The 22,037-nt window shown below is 39.6% G+C and overlaps 1 protein-coding gene across 1 annotated transcript; it reads right to left on the bottom strand.

The window, feature by feature from the left end:
• Positions 1-29: 29 nt before the first annotated feature.
• On the bottom strand, positions 30-21,998 carry LOC122758057 (macrophage mannose receptor 1). The gene is made up of 51 exons (XM_044011895.1): positions 21,943-21,998; positions 20,529-20,775; positions 19,392-19,537; positions 19,177-19,289; positions 18,959-19,092; positions 18,219-18,442; positions 18,025-18,131; positions 17,816-17,934; positions 17,583-17,718; positions 16,899-16,981; positions 16,687-16,806; positions 16,498-16,599; positions 16,250-16,408; positions 16,066-16,148; positions 15,825-15,969; positions 14,831-14,875; positions 14,574-14,741; positions 14,119-14,238; positions 13,907-14,017; positions 13,768-13,800; positions 13,548-13,682; positions 12,668-12,814; positions 12,445-12,579; positions 12,173-12,330; positions 11,917-12,061; positions 9,531-9,585; positions 9,333-9,399; positions 9,118-9,251; positions 8,982-9,025; positions 8,160-8,333; positions 7,900-8,054; positions 7,708-7,821; positions 7,473-7,588; positions 6,738-6,892; positions 6,447-6,652; positions 6,162-6,339; positions 5,852-6,076; positions 5,042-5,211; positions 4,768-4,838; positions 4,281-4,381; positions 4,085-4,201; positions 3,704-3,841; positions 3,464-3,618; positions 2,735-2,834; positions 2,413-2,645; positions 1,965-2,151; positions 1,619-1,867; positions 1,286-1,468; positions 900-959; positions 268-413; positions 30-190 (listed from the first exon to the last, which is right to left on the bottom strand). The coding sequence occupies exons 2-51, from the start codon at positions 20,587-20,589 to the stop codon at positions 146-148; spliced, it is 6,507 nt and encodes a 2,168-aa protein (XP_043867830.1). The 5' UTR covers positions 20,590-20,775; positions 21,943-21,998; the 3' UTR covers positions 30-145.
• Between the last annotated feature and the right edge of the window lie 39 nt (positions 21,999-22,037).

Below are 22,037 nucleotides of genomic sequence, written 5' to 3'. Positions count from 1 at the left end.
GACATAAAAACAACTGTTACACTTGAAAGGAAAGTGCAAGACAAGTTTCTTTAGTTATATATACACAATACAATTTAATCTTCAAACTCTGGAGACTTTGAAACTTTGTTATATTTGATCAACTGTACAAAGCCTGAATGAAGGTTTATGTGTCCGATTCTCCTCCAAAGTTGGGGTTGTTGAAAGCAGGCTGCAACAGAAGAACGACACAACTCAGCATTTGTTCATTCTTTAGACTCGATCCTCCTTGACCACTCGATAACTTACCACGTCAACCGTAGTGGCTGCTCGTGTCGGCAGAGTCAGGCCGCTGAGTTTGAAACCTCGGACTCTGAAGACGTAGTACAGCGTTCCAAGGATGAGGGAGAAAATCACGACGGCTGTGATGACGGCACCGGCTATCGCCGCTCCCACTGAGCGATGAGACGAACGGCAAGTGTGTCAGCAGGGTTGGTAAACACGTCGTTCAATTAGATCATCATTATTAGTCATAGGTCGACACCTCATGTTCTACGTGTGTGTTGACTTCACTGTGGTGTTACCCTGTTCACAATTTGCTCATTTATAGAAGGAAAGCTGTGGCAGAACCAACGCTCAGGTGAACAATATTCAGCAGCTGAGAAGGAAAACACGGTCTTTAATAAATTGATTTGTAATATTTAGGGCCCGAGCACCTATTGTTCTTCATCTTCAAGGAATTTCTTTCTTTTCTCCACAAAGGATTTTTGAGGCAGAACTGGCAAAAGATTTTACAAAATAACGGAAATATATTTTTCCTCCCACAGTCCAAAAACATGCAAATTGGACACTCTAAATGGGTGTGAGAGTGAGAGTGGATGGTTGTTTTTCTCAACTTGTTATGAAAAAGAAAAATATACTCTGCACTTAATCACACTTACTGTCGACATGTGGACCATCTGTAGGGAAAATCGGATTACCGCCATCATCTGTTGAATGGTCTGAAAGAAATTCGAACATGGAGGTGTTAGTTTGCTGTTTATACTCAATCAAATTTTAATAAAAAGTGATGTAAAAATACAATGAATGAATGATATGGTAAGAAAGTGGCATGAAGTTATTTATAACAGTGCAGTTTTCAAAGGCATTTAATTGATGTATGATTTATTTTTATTCAGCTTACTGGGGTTGAACTTGTTTTTTGTTTGGTAGTTAGAATTGCAGGTTATTGTTTTGTTGTGTTTATTGTATATATTGAAATAAACCCACGGCCTCTTTAACATGTCATCAGCATATATCATGTAAATGACTTATTATAAATGCTTACACTGGCGGTGGCGACAGACAAACCCTCTCTTCTGCAGACAGTTGTTGTCATTCCAGAGTCCGTCGGCGTACATCTCCACGCAGTTCTCCTCGGCCACTTCGCCGGGGTGAAAGGCTGCGTTGGGCTCACCCTGAGCCCAGTTAAGGAAGCCCAGAGACGTCAGATCTGTCCAGCCCCATCCAACTGGAAAGAGACACAGACACACACACACACACACACACACACACACACACACACACAAGGTAAGTTACCAATCCCACTCAAAACTGTGTCCATGTCATGGCTCAAGAAAACGATTACTATGACTCTTCGGCTGTTCTTCTCCACACTCACAGTTATGGTCCCTGGTGAGTCCGATCCAGATGTTGTGATGTTTAGTATGGTTGAGGTTCCTGAGGAACTCCACCTCCGCTCTGCTGTGGATGGACGCCAGATCTCCTCTGGCTGACTGGCAGTAATGCCGGGAGTCCGGCCAGGAGAAGCCCTGCTGTTCATTGTACACGAGATAACAGTAGTGGCCATAGGGGATCCAGAAGGGCAGGCACTTCCCGTCACCGGGGCCGGGAGTCGGCGGTGGGTGCTCTGAGAGATGATGCAGGTTACTTTCTCAAACCACTTGTGGTTGTAAATAAGGCCTGTTTTGTGCAAGATGACGTGTCAGAAGAGGTCGCTTCAGTACCTGAGGTGATCTTGCAGATGTAAGGTTTGGCCTGGTCACACTTGGTGTCGTTCCAGGTGCCGTAGAAGTGATGTGAAGTGGAGTGCATGCTCACGCAGCCCTCGTCCTTGATGTTGGTGGGCTCTCCCGGTCCCCAGTGAGTGAAAAACACCGGCCAGCCGTCTGTCCACGAATACGAGCCATCATCCTGCGTTACAAGACAGAATTAAGCTTGGAGGTATTTTCTCTTTTCTCAATGTCTCTTACTTTGTCATAGTGATACTTGAGATACACAGTGAACTTCATTCAGCCTCCATCCTGAAGCTGCAGCTTTTAAGATTCTTGGGTTTTACTAAAATATTGTATGTATCCTCTCTTTTGTATAAAGTTTTGTGCTTTCACTTCTGATTCTTTGAGCATTCAGGGCCGTGATTGTATTTTTTAAATTTTTATGTAGTTCTGTTGTCACCTTGCGTCGGAGTCCGATCCAGGTGTCGGCTTTGGCCTGAAGCGCCACAAGTGCGATGAAGGCCTGGTCGTAGCTCATGTCGATGCTGGCCAGGTTGCCTCCCTCCTGCTGACACGAGGCCTGTGCCGCCTCCCAGGTCTCCGGCTTCTCCACCAGCTTGTAGCAGTTCTGATACCAGGGGACGTATTCAGCCGGGCAGGGGCTGGCGGTCGGGGGTGGAGGGAGGCTGGTCGCTGATGGGGAGTGACACGGAGGAGTGTTTTTTTTTTTGGTTTCTTTCTTATTTTAGCCGGGATAAATGACAGCTGCAGCGTTGACTTACATTTTTGCATGGAGCACATGAAGCTGTGATCCTTGTGACAGGCGTCATCGTTCCACTTGCCCGTCACCAGTGGACCGTGACTCATTGCCACACAGTGTTCCTGATGAGAGTGACGGCAAAGGCATGTGCTGTCATTCACAGATCAAGTGGATTTGAAAAAAAACATCTTTAAAACTAGAAATAATCTGTTACCCAAACGTCCATGATGTGGCATTTATTAAAAATAAATGTTCATTCACAGATGAATGTGTTGAAGTGTTGTTTAGTTTTGTAAAACATGAAAATGGACTTTCTTAAAGCTAACTGTCAGTTAAACTGACCACTATACACTGTGTATTAAATTTGTAATAGTGAGGTAATATTATTAGTACTACTTATTATCAGTAGTACCATCTTATTTCTAACATGACATATTACATACAGTATCGGCATCAGTGTCATCATTTCAAATTCTACTGAATATCATTAATTATAGGTAAAAGTAATTGAGATTTTTAATTTATGGAAATGGAATATTATGTATGTATATATATATATATATATATACATACATACATATATATCTATATCTACATATATATATACATATATATATATATAATGGAATATTTCCCTCTCTATTGCAAAACTATTATCAAAATGTTATTATATTGTTACTGTAATGTGTTTTCACAATATTCTCCACATGCTTCAAATTAAAACGTTTAGACAGTAAAGTAATGTCCTCACTGTTCCTCCTGCGTTGTTGGGCTCCTTGTCGTTCCAGTTGGTGAACTTCACCGGGCTGACACCGTCACTCCAGGCGTACTGGTTCTCCTCCAAGAGATCTGACAGACCGATCCACGTGGGCAGCTCCAGGTCCCTCAGGTAACTGGACACAAAATCTGAAAGAAGAAGATAAACAAAATCAAATCAAAATCCTCTGAATCTGTTCAACTCTTTCACACGGTACTTCTCTGACGACCTCACCGTTCTCTAACTGGTCATCGATGACGGCCAACTCTGCTCCCTGTTCTTTGCACCAGCTGCGAGCGTAAGACCAGTTGGCCTTGAGATCATTTTTCTTCCCCTTGAAAGTGAAACACTTGTTCCTGAAGCGTATCCAACCTGGAAGAAAGGAAGGAGGGAAGGAGGGAAGGAGGGAAGGAAGGAAGGAAGGAAGGAAGTTGTAATTAAACCCCTGACCACTAGTTGGCAGCAGGGTTTATGCCATTTGACTGTCTCCTGCTGCTTCCACTCTATTATTTGTGGAGGGTAAAAAAGCAAACTAAGTCCTATCATCACTCCTATATTATAATAAACTGCATATCTTTGTAAATGAGTTCCACACTGACAGTTACACTGTGTTACCTGTGGGGCAGTTTCCCACCCACGGCTGTGTGGGTGGAGGAGCGGTGTGGTCGTTTCCTGGGAACTTCTTACACAGGTAACCTGCAGCTCGACCGCAGTTGGCGTCGTTCCATCCACCTTGACAAAACAAGGGGTGAATGTAATAAAAAAGAAAAAACAAAACCCACCAGCAGTGCCATAAACAAACTTTCACTACCTTGATGTCTGTTGATCTGAACACACTGCTCCTCCCCGTTGGCGTTGTTGGGTTCACCTGAGGCCCAGTGTGTGTATGTCACAGGAGAGTGGTCCAACCATCTGTGGAGGGGGAGAAGAAAAAAACCTAAACGTTTTTGGAGCAGAACCCACAGTGGGTCATTCAAATAATTATACAAATGAGATGTAAAGAGGTTTTCTTTGAGTTCTCCTGTTTCATCCAACAGTCCATAAACATGCATATGCGACCCTCTGATAATGATGATAATAATAATCATAATAAATCAAAGATTATTACTCAAAATAATAAATAAACTTAGGTAGACAGTGTATGTATTCACGCTATATATATATATATATATATATATATATATATATATGCACACGCGTACACCAATATGAAGATATTGTTAAACATCAATTAGGATGATAATTAATCTTAATTTTCCCTTTAATTCCAACCACTTCTAGTCATATACTGTACGTACTTGTACTCTGCGCTTGCAATGCCAAACACCCTCATGCCGATCCAGGATGCAGCAATGTCCCCTGTCCCCACCTGGGAAAAAAATATATAATAGAGCTCTGGCAGTTGACGTCATGCAAAAATATTAGCAGAGTATGACTCTGTTCACACAGAGAGACGTATAGATGTATGGATAGATGATATGCGCGATATTCAACATATCTCATTTTCTCTGAGGAAGGAATAAAGTGATAAATACATAAATAAATAAATAAATAAACAAATAAAAGCCATACCATGCTGTTGACATATGCCTGTTCGTCTTTGCTGAGGATGGAGACGAGTGAGGCCTTCTCGGTGTAGCAGCGAATCATCGCTGTGTGGAAATCCACCACGTCGGTGTCGTTGTAGTAATAACAGATGTTGTTGTTCTTCCTCCAGCCGGGGTTACTTCCACAGTCGGGAGCTGAGAAAACACACGCCGCCATGGTAATATGGAGTTGATTTATAATTTAAAGCTACTCTGTAACTCAGAGAAATGCTCCTTTTCCTTTCTTAATACTTAACATTTATATTTTTGTGTTTGGACGAAACAAGATATTTGATGATGCCAACAAGGACTCTGGGAATCTGTCATGGACATTTTTTTTTGGTTTGGCCTTATGGTTGATCAGTTTATAGTCATATTATATATACACACACATATACATATATATATATATATATATATATATATATATATATATATATATATATATATATATATATATATATATATATATATATATATGTATATATATATATATATATACATATATGTATATATATATAATACATCAAATATTAAGGGTTTTTTTTGTTACTTACAAAAACTAAGTAAATTTAGTGTCTTCTTTGCACCTCAAGTGCCACCCCCCCCAACAACTTTCATTTTTGATTTGACTAGAGAATGAAATTCGAAAGGAAAATCCTCATGAGAAACACATCAGTTACCCTCTGGATACTCTGCTACCTCTCAAGGACTAAAACAAGGTTTCAAATGCTCTGTGGTCTTAGAATATAACCGAAACATGCGACAGGTGCGACAGTGTGTGTGAACCGTTTACCTGGCACTGGAGGCGGGGGCACTGGGGGCAGGATGGGATTCTTTCCTTTAGCGATCATGCATATCCAGTCCTGGTGAGCGTCACAGTTGAGATCGTTCCACCAGGAGTATGTCCCGTTGTCACTGCTCACCATCTCGACACACTCCTCGCGGCCCTCGTGGTCGTTTGGTTCTCCGTGACCCCAGTTGGTGTGGGACAGAGGTGTCCCGTCACTCCAGGAATAACCTGTTTCACAGTATATCCCAGTATATTTTGGCTGTAAAGATACACCTCGTATATTCTGATATATAAAATACCCGGTAGCTCTCACCTCCTTCTGTGGGGTTGTGCTTGAGGCCAATCCACTTGCTGCTGGCTTTGCTGTACAGAGACAAGAACTCTTCCTCCGCCTTACTGTGGACACTGACCAGATCTGCTCCTCTGGCAACGCAGTCCTCATGTGCTGCTCCCCAACTCTTCTTCAAAGACCAGTCCACATTGTGGAAGAGCTGCATTGAATTAGATGGTGCATTAGTAGCTGAAAACAGATCACTGAGCTAATCGGGACCCTGGAGATGTGCTTGCTTTTAGATATTTGATTTAGTGCCTCAGATACCCTGTAACAGTTCCTATAGTGAGGCAGAGCCGTCCAGCCCTCGGCACAGCCCTGTGCAGGAGGAGGAGTGGGGGGGCCAGTGGGTGGGCTGATGTCGGGTCTGAATTTCTCACAAACAAAGGCGTATTTCTCAGAACACTGCTTGTCGTCCCAGAAACCCCCAACCTGACCCGTTGTCATAGCCACACAAGTACCGTCCCCGTTATCTACAGATGGGACAAGAAATCTGTGTTTTTTCCTGATGTCCACACTCATCAGCCTGTCCTGTTATGCTTAGTGTTTTTTGTGTACCTGGCTGATCTCTGTCCCAGTGAGTGAAGGTGAGAGGGGAGTTATTGTCCCAGATGTAGTCCACCCCTCCACCCGCCACACCTTGAGCGCGCAGGCCGAGCCACCACAGGCCGGTCTTTCCTGACAGCGTCACTGTGAAGTGGGCCTGTTCGTAACTGCAGTGAAACACAAACACATGAGGAGGATCAGAAAATCATTTGCTATTTTCCCCATGTTACTCTTCACATATAAACACCAAACACTTCAACAGTCTGAAAGGGAACAGCAGTTATTTGTAGTGGAATTGAATTAGAAGTGGAAGTAGTGCATTGTCAAGCAATGAGGGAAAAACTACTGTGCATTAATGTTTAACACTAGTGATCCCTATTCATACCATAAATAGCAGTCTTAAGACTGTAAAAACATACAAAAAATTGAAAATTAAATAAAATGATAAAGGAATATTAGACTAAAACAGAACTAGAAAAATTGTATTAAAAAAGGGTGCTATAGGGTCAAAATATATGTATAATAATATGTTTGTATAAGTAAGTAATCATTTTAAAATATGGTTTTAGTAGCCATAGAATAAAATAAAACCTTTTTTTTACTGTACTGTACTAGGAAAGAGCCTTGCTTTTCAGAGACAAACAGACAAAACAGGTGACAGGTGAGTGCAGGAGACCCAGTGTCACCATTTAAAAGCTACCAATTCTTTCTGGACCTTTAAGTAACTATGTTTCTGGCCAGACTCACATGTCTCCGATGTGCAGCAGGAAGCCTTCCTGCTCTTTGCAGAAGGCTTTGGCGTCGTACCAGCTCCTGGCCGTCTCCTCCATCCAGTAGCAGGAGTAGCCGTATGCATCCCACCCCTGACAGGTAGAAGAGACATGAGCCCACCACCACGCGTATACACAACATAGACTATAGCTCTCTCGGATCATGAATTACAACTTAAAATATAGAGATCTGTATATAAAACATGTGGTACCTGAGGACATCCATATACAGTGGGCTCTACAGAGGGAACTGGATAATGATCTTTAGGCATCTTGCATATGTAGGTATTGAGTTCAGCACAGGACACATCGTTCCATCTGCCGGTCTGGAACAAAAAATTAAATTAACCCAGCAGCTTGATTTTTCTTCTAATGTGTGAGACTTTTTTTTCCATCTGTCTCACCTGGTGCAACATCTCAACACAGTCTTCACTGAAGCCATCGTGGTTGTTGGGTTCTCCTGGAGCCCAGTACGTGAAGCTCACCATGTGCTGATCAGACCAGAAGAACATTCCAGGCACAAACAGGTCATTAAGACCAGTCCACACATCACTGGTGGCTGTAAAGGGACAAAAGTAAGACCGATTAGGTGTTGCCTCTTTTATCTCTTTGTAACAATCTCTAACATTAAACCCTCTGTGGAACTATTTTTCTACATCCATACCCATGAACAGGTAACTTTCCAGCCAACTCTGCTCGGTCATGGAGAGGACGGACACGAGATCAGCGCCCAGACTCCGGCAGGTTTCCCGAGCGTCATGCCATGTTTTTTTGTCACCAAAAGGTTTGTAGCAGAACTCTCCAAACTCAAACCAGTCAGGCCCCGAGCACCTCAGCTCTGCAGGAAAGAGGAAAAGAATACTTACACAAAGTTTTATCTAAAAAAAAATAGCAAAGCATTATAATCTAGGGATGGAGTTGAATCACAATAAATATTTGTGAGAGAATATATTTTCCATTAACAAGTAACAAAATTAAAGGTACACATTTATCTCCTGTCACTGTGCACAAAATATCCAAAAATAATGCATCACACTGGCCATGATGTAAAAAAGAAGGAACACCTATTATGTTATAAGTTATGGATTTTCCTTTACTAAACTGGTATTACAGATAAAACTTTTAGGTTTGTTTTATGAAAACAGAAATAAGATCTTCTCTTTTGGAATTATGGGAGTGGAAGTATTATGATTTTTGAACCAAGTAACTCATGAGTAATATGGCATATTAGTTAGCTATTGTTTTCCCGCTTTGAAGGTTTGATTAGATGGAGATTTATATTTAAGATATTGATTATGGGCCTTTATGATTTATCAGGCTTGTTAAACTCTGATTGTGTTTTTTACATATTCCATTTTGTTGTTTGTTTTTCTACTCATCTGTTTCTATGTCTATATTATCCACTCAACAAAAAACCCATAAATATATATGATTTGTATACATTTGAATTTAAAAAAAAAAAGCTTATAAATACATGTCAACTCACCTCCATCTGCAAAAGTGTATGATACAGCATAGTTTCCATCAAATCTGAAAAAATTAAAAATTGTACTGTCTCCCTGTACTGATACAAATAAATTACAATATAATACAAAAAGGTCAGTTGAGAAACTCGCTCTTACTGTCTGGTGGTGATGCCATTCCTGGTGGACCCTGCGTAAAAGTCCTGTCCCTCAACTTTCAACAAAGTACAGTCTCCTCCAATGTCATTTAGTACCACGCCAGCGTGGATAGCTGCTGCACAGATGTTGGAGTCCTGTTTCAGAGAATTTTTTGAGTCAGATCAAATAGCATATATAGCACAGAGCGGTACAGATTAGAGAGTAACGTCTCCTACCCCACGATATAGAGTGGTGCCGTACACAATGTAATTTGTTTTGGCACAGCCTGCTGGACAGTGGACGCTGGAGGAGACATGAGAATAACAAGGTCACAATAAAATAACAAAATGACATTTCAACAGAACAATTTGGAAATGTAACATATAATAAACAATAAGCAACATTAAATATGCTATGTGTACAATTTTACTTACGTCATTTTATCAGTGGAAAAGGTGAAGTTGGGCTTGTCGTCGCATGTTATGGCATCTATTGAGTCACAATTTTGCAATCAGTGTTCATCCATGTTCATATGTCAACCTGTTACATGTTGTATTATGACCAGCAGATATCTAGTAGAGGAGTCACCATTAAGGCTCAAATCATACTTAATTGTCCTGCCCACCTGGTGCCTCTGGCTGCCATTTTAGAACGGCTTGAACAAAAACAAGGTAGAACTTATTTTGTTCCCGAGGCTGTTAAAGCTTAGCTTTCTTGACTAACTGGATTTATTTTATGATTTTATATTTTAACCATGATTGTACATGTATGCTTCTAATTGTTTTTCTTATTATATTACTTACGTGGTCGGGTGGAAAACATTACTTACTAATGCCGCTAGAGGGCCCTCTAGGGGGGGAAACATTACTTACTACTGCCACTAGAGGGCACTTTTGCACTATGATAATCAATCCCCTGAGGGCGCAAGGACTTTTGGGTAATTATTTCAAGAAAGACCCGGATTTTCACTCGATGCACACGTGGAGTGTTTTCAGGTGGACATTGCCAGCAGTTGAAGGTAAATAAGCTCTGAAATGCATCAAATGTTGGACATTTTGAGTTCATCCAAACTACATTTTGTGACGTTTTTAATCATCGATGTTTTGGTATTTGTTCAATGTAAATATATTTCACTCAGGCCATTTGGGCAACAGACGATAACCATTGCAATGCTGTGTAATGTCCTGTTCCCACTGTTAGCACTCCGGAACAGCTCCATATTCTAGTGTTGTTTTTATTGTTAATTTCTTACTTTCCCAATCAGAAACTTGTGAGTGTAAAATTGCAGATTGTGAATTGTTAAGTGTGTGTTACAGAGAGCAACACTGTAGTTGTCTTGTGCACTTACTCATTACTAGAAATTGGAATAGGATAGTTTTTTTGTATTTTTATTTGCAAGTCCTACTAATTGTGGGTTGTAGCCCAGACTTTGAGTTATTGAACAGTGAATGTGTTTGCGGCACATCTGATGAGTTTGTAAATGTGTTTAGACCATAAACCATTTGTCAGTGTCAGATTTTCTTTTTTTTTTTGGAGACACTGATTACTACAACAAAGTATTAGGGCCACATTGAGAAAAAATAATTCACAAACTTCTGGAATAAAGTCTTAATTTACGAGATTAAAGTAGTAAATTTACGAGAGTGGTAATATTCTAACCTGTTGTTCTATAAGAGGAGAGTTGCGGACTTGGAGGAAAAAGCTGCTTTTGTGGAGGGGGAAATGGCTGCAACTGGTCCACTGCAGGGTTATCAGTGGATGCATCAGTGGGCCATTCAGAGGGGTTTTGTGATTTCTCAAGTTTATCATATGAATCCATATGCCATAAGGTGTTGGGGCCTCAGTAAGTGTACTGCCGGTGTCGGAGACGCCGTGCTCGCTGGACCTTGACTCCTTCTGGATCCAAAATCTTCATTATCAGTCCGACTGTTACTTGAGAAACCACAAAAGCAGCGATTACATCCAAGTCCGCCTGGTTCTTTCTGTGGAAAAGATGCATTTTCTTGCATATACTTTAAGTCCTGATAGACATGTGCCAAAAGATTGTCTCTTTGTTTGTGAAACCTATTCTAAAGTATAATTCCACAACAAGTTAGAAAGGTTAGAATATTATGACTTTATTCTTGTAAATTTACAACTTTGTTCTCGTAAATTAAGACTTTATTCTTAAAGTCTGTGAATTTATTTTTTCCCTCAACGTGGCCCCTTATACTCTGTCGTAAATTACTCACTATTGTAAGGCATTTCAGTTGTTTTTTTATGTCCCTTCTGAACTGAACACCAATTTACTGTTCAGAATAAAGACCCCAAAAGTTGGTCTGTGTCCTGTGCTATTAAGTTTACTTTTGCCAGGCTACACTTATGTCAGTGTTTCCCAATCCTGGTCCTTGTGTTTTAGATGTTTCCCTGCTTCAGCACACCTGATTCAAATAGTCAGCTCGTTAACAAGCTCTGTAAAAGCATGATAACAACCCATTTATTTGAATCAGGTGTGTTGGAGCAGGGAGACACTTAAAACATGCAGGGCAGTGGGTCCCCAAGGACAAGGAAATGCTGACTTAATTTAATTAATTACTGCTGTACAGTGAAACGAATTGACAATATATTTTATCTATTATGCTTTTTTTTAAATGCTTAACAGTTTCTGGTTCAGTATGGTAGGACTATCTTTGTAACATTCTTGTTTATTAATGTGCCTTGTTGCTAGCTGCAGATCAAATTTCCTTCAGGATAATAATAATAATGATAATAAAAGTTGAAGGTGACATCACATGGCAGGTTTTTGCCCAGTGGTTTGTTATAGTTAAATAGTTGTCTTACAGTCAGGCGTGCATCCCAGAATATCAAAGCGAAGGCCAGCCTGTCCACTGAACTCAAGTGGGAGGATGCGCACGTACTTGGCTGACACAGGTGTCCCCAGCAGTTGTGTGTCAGGAGTGTCTCTGTCTACTGAACCGGGGAAAAACTGGAAATGAAAGACAAACTTGGGTGAAAACCAAACTAACAGTAAAAAAAAAAATCTGGAGTTGTTGGTCATTTTCAGGTTTTATGTGAGCAGTAGTCACTGTTGACTCACTTCACCATCGGCTGTGTAATCAGTCCAGGTTGTTCCATCCATACTGTGCTGGATCTTGAATTTGGTGATCCAGTAATCATTTTGAGGACAACCCTGGATTGCGATCCCTGTTACCTTTCTGATTGGGCCCAAGTTTACCTGGATCCAGCTTGAAGTCGCTGGAGATGATAAATATACAAATATTAGGTATATGGTGCCAAAAATCTCAACTTGCCTTGATTTATGGATTAAATATTATTTGTAGATGAGTGACCACTGAGTTTGATACGTACGGTTTCCTGAAGGCATCCAGCAGGAATTTCCTTTCAAACGCGCTTGGTCAGGAGTGAAGACACCGAGCGAAGAAGAAGCAGAGAGCTGGGAGTCTGTGACGAGTCCATCTTCAACCCCGAGACCGTGCAGACACACTGAGAGCAGACAAATCACAACAAGACATCACATGATGATTATGGAGTGGAGGAGATCTCTGAGAGAGGGAGAAGAATAAGAGTCTACCTGTTTGTTCACAGCTGTAGACGATCTCCAGATATTTGGAAACAGCTGGACAAGGATCCTCCTCCACATTGGCATACGCGAAGCAGAAAGGTCTGTTGTCACACATTTTTCTGTAGTAAGGGAGGACACCATCCACTGTGCAGCTTCCTACAGGACATTGGTTAAGCATACCACAATATTTACTTTGATATAAATGATTTCTGACAGGAAGTCACATTAAATTTATCATTTTTATTATCACTTTAATCCCATTTGTGTTTGTGACTTCTGACTACATTTTGTAATAAAATCTTGTGTTGGTGTCAACAAATTGTAGTAGTTTTGATGATTCTAATGTAATAATATGGCACAATTTTATTTTTAACAATTAAGATTCATTTAAACTCCCTACAATAGGACTTAATTTTGATTAGATTGATTATTTTAGTCAATATATGGATTTTACTTAGTTAAAATGTTAACATGGTACATTTTGTCTGTTCCATAATTTTTTTTGTCTTGATGATGCATGATATAGGTATAACGTCATCTTTTATGCGTCAGTGTATCACACAATGCAGTTTCGACATCTCTGTGGGTTCAGCGTTTATTATAATTAGTAAAGTTCCACTTGATATATTTTTGACAAAGTGGAACATTCTGCCAATCAACTGAATCATTTTTGAAACTAATTTTAAGTCATAATTCATGCCACAATACTCAAAACACCTTTGTTAGAAAGTGGAGCGTTAGAGTACCACTGCCGCATAATAGCTACGACAATATGTAATAACTGAATACAAAATGCAGCATTATTGTGGCGTTATTGCATAGTTAAGAGTAACAATTACATTATTACAAAAACGGGGTGTGGTGTTGTACATATTGCGGCTTTACACACCTCCAGATCCTTCCAGGTGTGGACAGATGGTGTCGCTCCTTCGTCCGTAGAAGGCAGACTGAATGTTAATCACACTTTCGTGTGCACAGTGAAGAACAGCAGAGGATCCCTGACACACCAGTGCAGTCATGAAACCTACAGCAGAGAGTATATACGGTTTTCGACTGGATATTTTTATGCATTTTATGTTTTTATGTCTTAAATATTGAGGTATCTTTACCATCATGAGGGGGAGGAGGCTCAGGTGTGTTTCCTGAAAGAGGAAACATGAATTTAAAGTCCTAACATGTACAGTATTAACAGTCTGGATATTGTCTTTTTTTATTTGAGTAGTAGTAGCAGCATGTGAAGTATCTTACCTTTCTTCTTGCAGATGTATCCTCTTTTGTACTCACAGTCATCATCATTCCAGTAGCCGTCATTTATATATATAGACAGGCAGTCTTCACCAAAATAGTCATCTGGGTTACCTGTGAAGAAAGACGAGTTTTACACAAAATTTATTATGTTTATTTTTACTCTTGAATGTATTGTGGGACATTTCGCTTAATAAATTTGGGTTCATACGAACCTGCACCCCAGCGAATGTATCTGAAAGGAGAGCCATCTGTCCACTCCCAGCCACCCTCAGTGATGGAGTCATGACCGCCCGTCCACAGAGTGATCCCTGTGGGGCTCGACTGGATCACACCTTCAGGAAAACAAATTAAAAATAAAATAATTGGCGTCGGATAAATGGCAGCCTATTGACATTTGCAGGTTTGGTTGGGTCATGACGGTGGCTCGGTGGCCAAGCGAGCCGTCTTCCAACTGGGAAGGTCGGGGGGTTGATTCTTGGCTCCAATAGTTGACAAGCCGACGTGTCGCTGGGCAAGATACTTAACCCCAAGTTTCTCCTGATGGCTGTGCTGGCAGTGTGTGCTGTATGAATGTGTGGCTGAATAAATACAGACCATTTACCATTTTACCTTTTCCACACAGATACATTGGAGTCAAGCAGTTGGCTTATGGTTGTAAATGTCTTACCCTGTATGAAGGCTTGTTCATAGGGGTCAGTGATACTGGCGAGCTCTCCTCCCTGGTTGACGCAGTCAGCGCGAGCCTCTGCCCACGTCCTCATCGACAGGTAGTTAAACAGATAGCAGTAGTCGTTAAAAGGGTCGGCCATCCAAGAACCACATTTCTCATTCCATCCTGTAACAAAACAAAACAACTCTCTGTATACGCACACATCTGGTCATGCTTGAGGAGTAATTATATTCTAAGTGTGGTATAAAGTTGACCTGGTCCAAATGTTGGGGGCTGGGGAGGAGGTCCTTGTCCTTTTGCTGGAGAGATTGGAGACAAAGTAACTACAAAGTACTCTATGCTGAGGTAACAGAATATAATACTAAATTTCTAACAGTGTTTTATGTTAACATTAATAATGAGACATTCAGTCTTAATTATCACATTATTAAATGTATTGCATACAACATTATATTACATATAAGCTTTGTTGGTGTTTTAGTTAAAGCTGTCCATATTATTCACAGCATTTTAAATGTATTTCTGTTTTTGATATGAATAGGTTTATTTTGCATCATCAATTTGTTTTTATAGTGAAGTATAGCTCATTTGATATCAAAAATACTTTTACTTTGAAATTCTGTAAAATGTCGTCAAAATGTGTTTTCATTTCACGCTCCTGCTACTAAACAATTGTTTATTTCGTAAGGAATTCTGATCACTTCATTAAAAAAAAAATTAATATATGTATATATATATGTATATGTGTATGTATATATGTATGTATATATATATGTATGTATATATATGTATGTATATATGTATGTATATATATGTATATATATATGTATGTATATATATGTATATATATATGTATGTATATATATGACTATGTGTAAGTGAGGAAGAAGAGAGAGATGAAACTACACCTTCTGCTGTGCCAAGTTTAAAATTTTGTTTTACTGGCATTTCTGTAAGTTATGCTTTGGAAATCTGTCTTTCAGTAGCATTACTCATCCGGAGAACTTGGAGCTGCAGTGTAAATGATCAGCAGTAGCTGTGAATAGCGCATGCAGGCATGTGGTCAGAAAGTTGATTTGCATTTGATTTGTGTTTGTGTTCACTTAATCAAAAGGAGCCAAAATCAATTGTGCAGCTCTACTTTTATGCATGCTTGTTGGTGTTTTCAGCCATTGTCAAACTGAGTTACTTAAAGTTAGACACTATAGCTTAGATAAGGGTGATGGCATAAATGGCATAATATCAGACCTTTTTTGCAGATATAATCCTTGGTGGAGGTGCAGAAATCATCATTTATTTTCCCAGCTTCGTGGTGATTCATCCCTCTCAGCTGCACACAGTCTTCGTTATTCTGCCAGTTATCGGGCTGATTGTTCCCCCACGGGAGGAAGTTCTGAGATCCACAGAACAAAACAGCTTACACCAAAATATTGCTTTATTGCAGGATCTGTGCAAGAATCCTAAGAAAAAGTCTGCCCTTCTCACTTACCGCAGGAGTTCCATCGGTGTTTACAAACTTGTTTTCTACATCGATGTCGTTCAAACCCACCCAGGCTTCAGTTGGCATGTGAGCTGCGTATATGCATGAAAACAGAATAAATTTGAACTTCTGAACTATATTTCTACATTTATATGATTCCTCAATTTAATCGGGAGCCCTGATGGCTGCTCACCAGTCAGGAAGCTCAGCTCTTCCTGTGAGTGTAAGCTGGTCAGGTGACCCTGCTCGCCCTTGCAGTGATCCTCAGCGTCGTGCCAGTTTTTCATCGCCTCAGTCTCAAAATGATAACAGAAGTTGCCGTACAGCAAATATCCATGGTCGCAGTGGTACTCTGATGCAAACCAGTATCATACCATTAGCTAAACCAGTTAAACCAGACCACGAGTAAAATTTGGTTATTTATTTAGAAGTCACACTAACCAGGAATTGGAGTTGGTTTGGGATTTTGTCCACCTGTCATCTCACAAACGAAACCCAGGCTCTTGAAGCAGTTGGTTGTTTCCCACTTGCCTTCATAATTTCCTGGAACAGAAGTTAAACTCAGATGATGCTGATATGTTGCATGCATGAGTGTGTGTGTGCGTGTGTGTGTGTGTGTGTGTGTCCTACCTGTGAAGATCTGTCCACAGTCCCAGAGACCTGCCGTGTTCCTGGGCCAACCAGGACCATAGTTAGAAAATTGAACAGGGGATTTATCCACCCATTTGAAAACTCCATCCTGGTCCTTATCTGGTGACACCACAAACCATAGATATAATTAAAGGGGGGAATAATCACAAATCATTGACAATGCATTGCTCAAACATAGTCATGTAAAGAACCTGATAGACCAATCCAGATGTCGGGGATGTCAGTTTGGTGAAAGTCTGGAAGTTTGCCATTTATGAAGAACTGTTCTTCCTGACTGAAAAATGAGGAGGAAGACAGACATGAGTGAAAATATCAAATATTCCTGACTGCTCAGGCCTTCTTTTGTGTATTTTCATTTTTCAGACACACAGTTATTAATTAACCTCATTGTATAACACCCACAAGTGTAATATTTTAGTAATTATAGTCTGAGATTATTATTATAATTATGATTATTGTATGTTATATTTTGCTTTTTGGTATGTTCTGTTGTATATTTTCTGTGTAGACCCCAGACCCATGAGTTGCTGCTACCTTAACAACAGGAACATTTAAAGGAACATTAGGCATTAAAATAACATTTAGCAGCTAAAGCTCCACACAATTCTGGTGGTGGAGAGCAAATATGAGCTAAAAACGCCTGTACCTGTTATTATTTATAAAGAATATGTAACCGTTGTCAAGGGACTAAAAATGAATGAAGCTTTAACTTCCATGAAAAATCTGATTAATACTTGTTAAATATTAATTAAATAATATTTACTTTACTAAGTTTTCTAATAATGGTCTACTACTTTAGGGACAAACCCCATTCAAGAGTGTTGAATTAAGTGAGATTGAGATGTACAGACACTTTCCATGATGTTTTTATTTACCTGTTTATGATGAGCAAGTGAGCCCCAATATCAGAGCACCTGGTGTAGGCATCGTACCAAGTGGTCAGAAGATGGATGTTACTGACCATCCAATAACAACTGCCAGCAAAGCTCATCCAGCCAGCAGGACAGATGGCTGGAGGGGAGGCAGAGATGAAATGGTTATTGTATTTTTCTTAAAAAAAATAAATTAATTAAATGTATAAATCTGAAACAACAACAATCCAGCTTACTGTTCAGTGGTCGTTTACACATGTAAGGACGCTCGTATCTGCACTGATGAGAGCGCCATTTCCCAAAGTCATCAGATGAATCTTTGATAATTGCAGCACATGAGCCCGACTGTGCATCACTGTAGACACACTTGGTTAGTCCACATTTGCCCAAATAAGGAGGTGAATTTAATTTACAGGTGTAAGTTATATATTGTGTTATATCTTACACTGTAGGTTCACCCTCAGCCCAGTTTGTGTACTGGAGCTGGGCAGTATCAGTCCAGGTGAACTGGCTGCTCCCCACTTCAACTTGACATGAAATCTTGTTGCATTTCTGAAGAAACAGAGCACCCACCGGTTCACAATCAGTATAAAACCATTAAGGAGGAGGAGGAAAATCTCTACTCTGGTCTCCACTCACCAGTGTGGAAAGCCCAATCCAGAGGTCCAACCATGACTGGTCCATCTGTCCTGTGATGTACTGCTCCTCTTCTACAGAGGTAATGGACACCAGGTCTCCTCCTTCCTGTACACAGTCATGTCTGGCTGCTGCCCAGCTCTTCCTCATGTCTGCCTTGACCTTGTAGCAGTTGGAACCGTACTGTCGCCATCCGTTGGTCAGATCGCACTGTGGACCAGGATTAGCTGAGGGGGGGAAACAAAATTTGTGTTTAGCGGGGGGGAGTTAGCAAGGGTCGGAAATCACTGTGTGACAGTGAAGCTCTAAATTTGACCTGCTTATTACACACACGTTACATCTGTTTTGACCATGGACAGGTATATAGAAATACAATACATGTAAACATGTAAAGAATGTTAAATGAAAAAGAAAGAAAGAAAGAAGAATAATCAACTCTCTGACAATATAGCAATTTGCATTTATTTTTTTGTCTCTAACGTACAAATAGGAAATTGGAGATCAATTTTTTTAAATTATACAGTCGCAATAGAGCCAAACTTATTACATGATCTAGGGGGAAGAAACCTACTCCATATAAATACTGTGAATAATTCACATTGAATTGGAATTTTATACAAGATCACGCTAACTGTTAAATGTACTAATTTTGGATGTTTCAGTAGCCAGCGATGTAATCGTCTTTTAATGACTTAAGTCATTTGAAAACATTAAAAAGATGACACTTTAGTGGGTGAACTCACGGTTGACATGCTTGCAGATGTATTTCTTCTTATCGGCACAGTTTTCATCCATCCATTGTCCGTGGCTGTTTCCATTCACTTGAGCACAGTCTTCTCCATCACCCCAGTTGTCAGGCTGGCCATGCATCCATTGTCTAAAACAGTACAGGGAGAAGAAAAATTAGAAGAAAACTAACACTTTTATTCATGGTAAACTGAGTGATTTTTGTGGCACATACGATAGGTATTCTATGAAAGGACTGCCATCGCTCCACTGCCACACACCCTCTGTGACTTGGTCGTTCAGGCCGATCCAGTAAGTATGTGAGAGGATTTGTGTCCTCAGCCACAGCTAGAGGAATAACACGCAGCAGTGCGTTAACACAGAGTGTGACACGCAAAACCAAACAGTTATCAAATCTCAGCTGCGTTTGTCTCTGTTTCCTGGTCTCACCCGTTCTTCGATGGTCTGAATGCTCATCAGGTTGCTATTCTGAGCCAAACAATATGCATTAGCCTCCAACCATGACTTTTCATCATTTGAAAATAAGTAGCAGTTGCCCACATTCTCCCTCCAGCCTGCCAGGCACTGGCACCAGCCTGAAATAAATTACAAAAACAACTTCAAATACAAAGAAACACAGTAAAAAAAGAAGAAATTAAGCCATGTTGTGAAGAGGAATTCATATGTAAATAGCTATTTTTGTGTAATTAAGAAATGAATATAATTTTATATATAAATAAGATTACAGAACGATGGAGGATAAGCAATATAAAAGACTTTTCCTGGCTGACTAGTAAAAACACAACAGAAAAAAATTGCCCGGTCATTTGAATGCACATCACCATAAAAGTCCCATGACTGATCCATAATCCAGCCATCTCAGTCAAATATCACTCAAATATTTGGATAATGTTTGACTTTAACAACTTTACAGACAATATAGAGTCACATGACTTGCACACATCCATGATGGGTTGATAGGTCACTGACGGACAGGTGACGTTCACACCTTCTCCATCTTCTTCGTGTGCGGAGCTTCAAAAACAATGAAGATGAAACCACTGCAAACCTAAACTTACCTTTTCAATACATCACACTAATGAATACAAACTATATCGTCAACTGATCCTTTACGTAAAACAATGGAGGGACCAAGAGTAGAACCCAGTGTCTAAAATAATGTTAAATATTTGACATTTAATCAGTTGATTTTATTGGATATTGTGGGAATGAAGCAGAAATTGAAGGTTGTAACATTTTTAATCGCCACTTTTGTAAAATACTTTTTAATGTCTTTATGATATGAATACTATACAAAGGTTACTCAAAACAAGCATGACAATCTCAATATCAGCTCTGATTACTGCTGAATTAAATATGTTATGAACCTTTTCAAATTCCACCAGAGGAGATGATGTTTTTCCATCAATCTTTTATTTAAAGACAGACATTCAGATGGTTATACTTTGTTGATATAAAAGTGTCTTCAGTTTGCGAATCCCAAAACTGAAATCAAAGTTTGTGCTTTAACCACCTCGCCTCACAGCTGTCCTGGCAGATACTTAGATTAAAAAGATTTTAACTTACCACATGTAAGAAGAGCAGCAAAGCTGAGCAGCCACAGAAGTCGTCTGTGTCCTCCGTCCATTTTGGTGGTTCTTTGTTCAACTCTCACGGTGTGTTTCTACACATGCTATATCTTAATTTTTATCTCTGAACGTGCTCTGAGCCAGCGAGTATGTATGCGTGATGTGTTCCAGCTCCAAGTTTTCAGACGTTTGAGCATCTTCTCCGAACTTCATCTCTTTTTCAGCATCCACTCAGGGTCCAAAGACTGAAAGCAGTAAAAACACGTGATGACGGGCATTTTGACTCTTGACTCATTTTCTATAATACACCTTACATATTATAGCTGTTTGCCACCAAATAAAACCTAAAAAAAAAAATATTTTGATTTCCAACATTATGCAGTTAGCTTAGCAATAATAATATAACAATCAACACATTTTAAGGTACATTAATAATAGCAAAGTGTTTAAATGTTGACATTTCAAAAGTTTTTGTCATGCAATAACACTTTTTTCTCAAATTTCTTGTGGCTGAATGAATTTCAATGTACCATGAGCACTTAAAAAACAACCTGTGAGTTATATAATAATATTTCAACAAAGTTTACTTAAATCAAAAAAATCTAAATAGCTGTATACACTATCCTTATGTGTACTAAATAATAAATGTTGAGACTGGACATATGAGCAGTGCTAAAGGTCCAGGAACTTTACTTGATGATTATAGTTTGAAACAGTAGAAACTCTCACGATGTAAACAGAACATGAACCTGTTGCAAAGTCATTAAAAAGTGATGATGATGAGTGAGTGAAAAAAAACATGACATTACCACAAAGTCCAGAAGACACAGTTTATAACAACCACATGACAACTGTCAATAAACTTTACACTGCCAAGCCTCAAGTTACTTTTTAACGGGGGGTTTCATAGGATGTTAGAAAACAATAATCATGACCTTAAAATTTAAATTTCATTTTGTTTTGACTTGAGTGTTTAAAATAACTTATTTTTAGTGTGTGATTGAAGGTAGATGTGGAATTACAATATAACATATATAGCGACTATCCTGCCCTCCTGTAGTCACAAGAAAGGATTTGTAGGTCGGAAAGGCTCTGTAACTGTTGTGCGTGAATGCCTACATAAGTGTCATTCAGTTTATGCTTGTACTTCGTTACATGTTCTGCTCGTTAGTTTAGCCCCAAACAAATATTGTTCCGTGATTGTTTAAACCCTAATTGACAGTTTACTGTCACAAGTATGTATTGCATTCGCTCACCTTTGTTCACAATGTCCAATACTGTGATGTACACACTATAGGAATGAAGGATGGTTTAACAACACCAGAGATATAGTTCAATTATCTATAATTATCTAGGTCATAATGACGCCATGAGTGAGATACAACAAATATAATTGCTTTTGAATGTTTTACCTCAGTTTTGTAAGACGTTTCAGTCGGTCACAAACTCAACTGAAGGCTTTTTTAATCTGGAAGGAAAATAGTTTACGTTACAGAGAAGAAGAACA

The sequence above is a fragment of the Solea senegalensis genome, linkage group LG21 (assembly GCF_019176455.1).
Source record: "Solea senegalensis isolate Sse05_10M linkage group LG21, IFAPA_SoseM_1, whole genome shotgun sequence".
NCBI lineage: Eukaryota > Metazoa > Chordata > Actinopteri > Pleuronectiformes > Soleidae > Solea > Solea senegalensis.
The sequence above is the reverse complement of the archived record's forward strand: the minus strand, read 5'-3'. Positions and strand labels throughout refer to the sequence as shown.

Bases quoted from the DNA above. Each gene is read 5' to 3' on its own strand.
- LOC122758057 (XM_044011895.1), bottom strand. From the start codon at position 20,589: ATGGACGGAGGACACAGACGACTTCTGTGGCTGCTCAGCTTTGCTGCT. The intron at 13,801-13,906 runs GTAAGATACTTC...TTCCTCTTTCAG, and splicing joins ATACATCTGCAAGAAGAAAG to GAAACACACCTGAGCCTCCT. The intron at 2,646-2,734 runs GTAAGTCAACGC...ACTCCCCATCAG, and splicing joins CATGTGCTCCATGCAAAAAT to CGACCAGCCTCCCTCCACCC.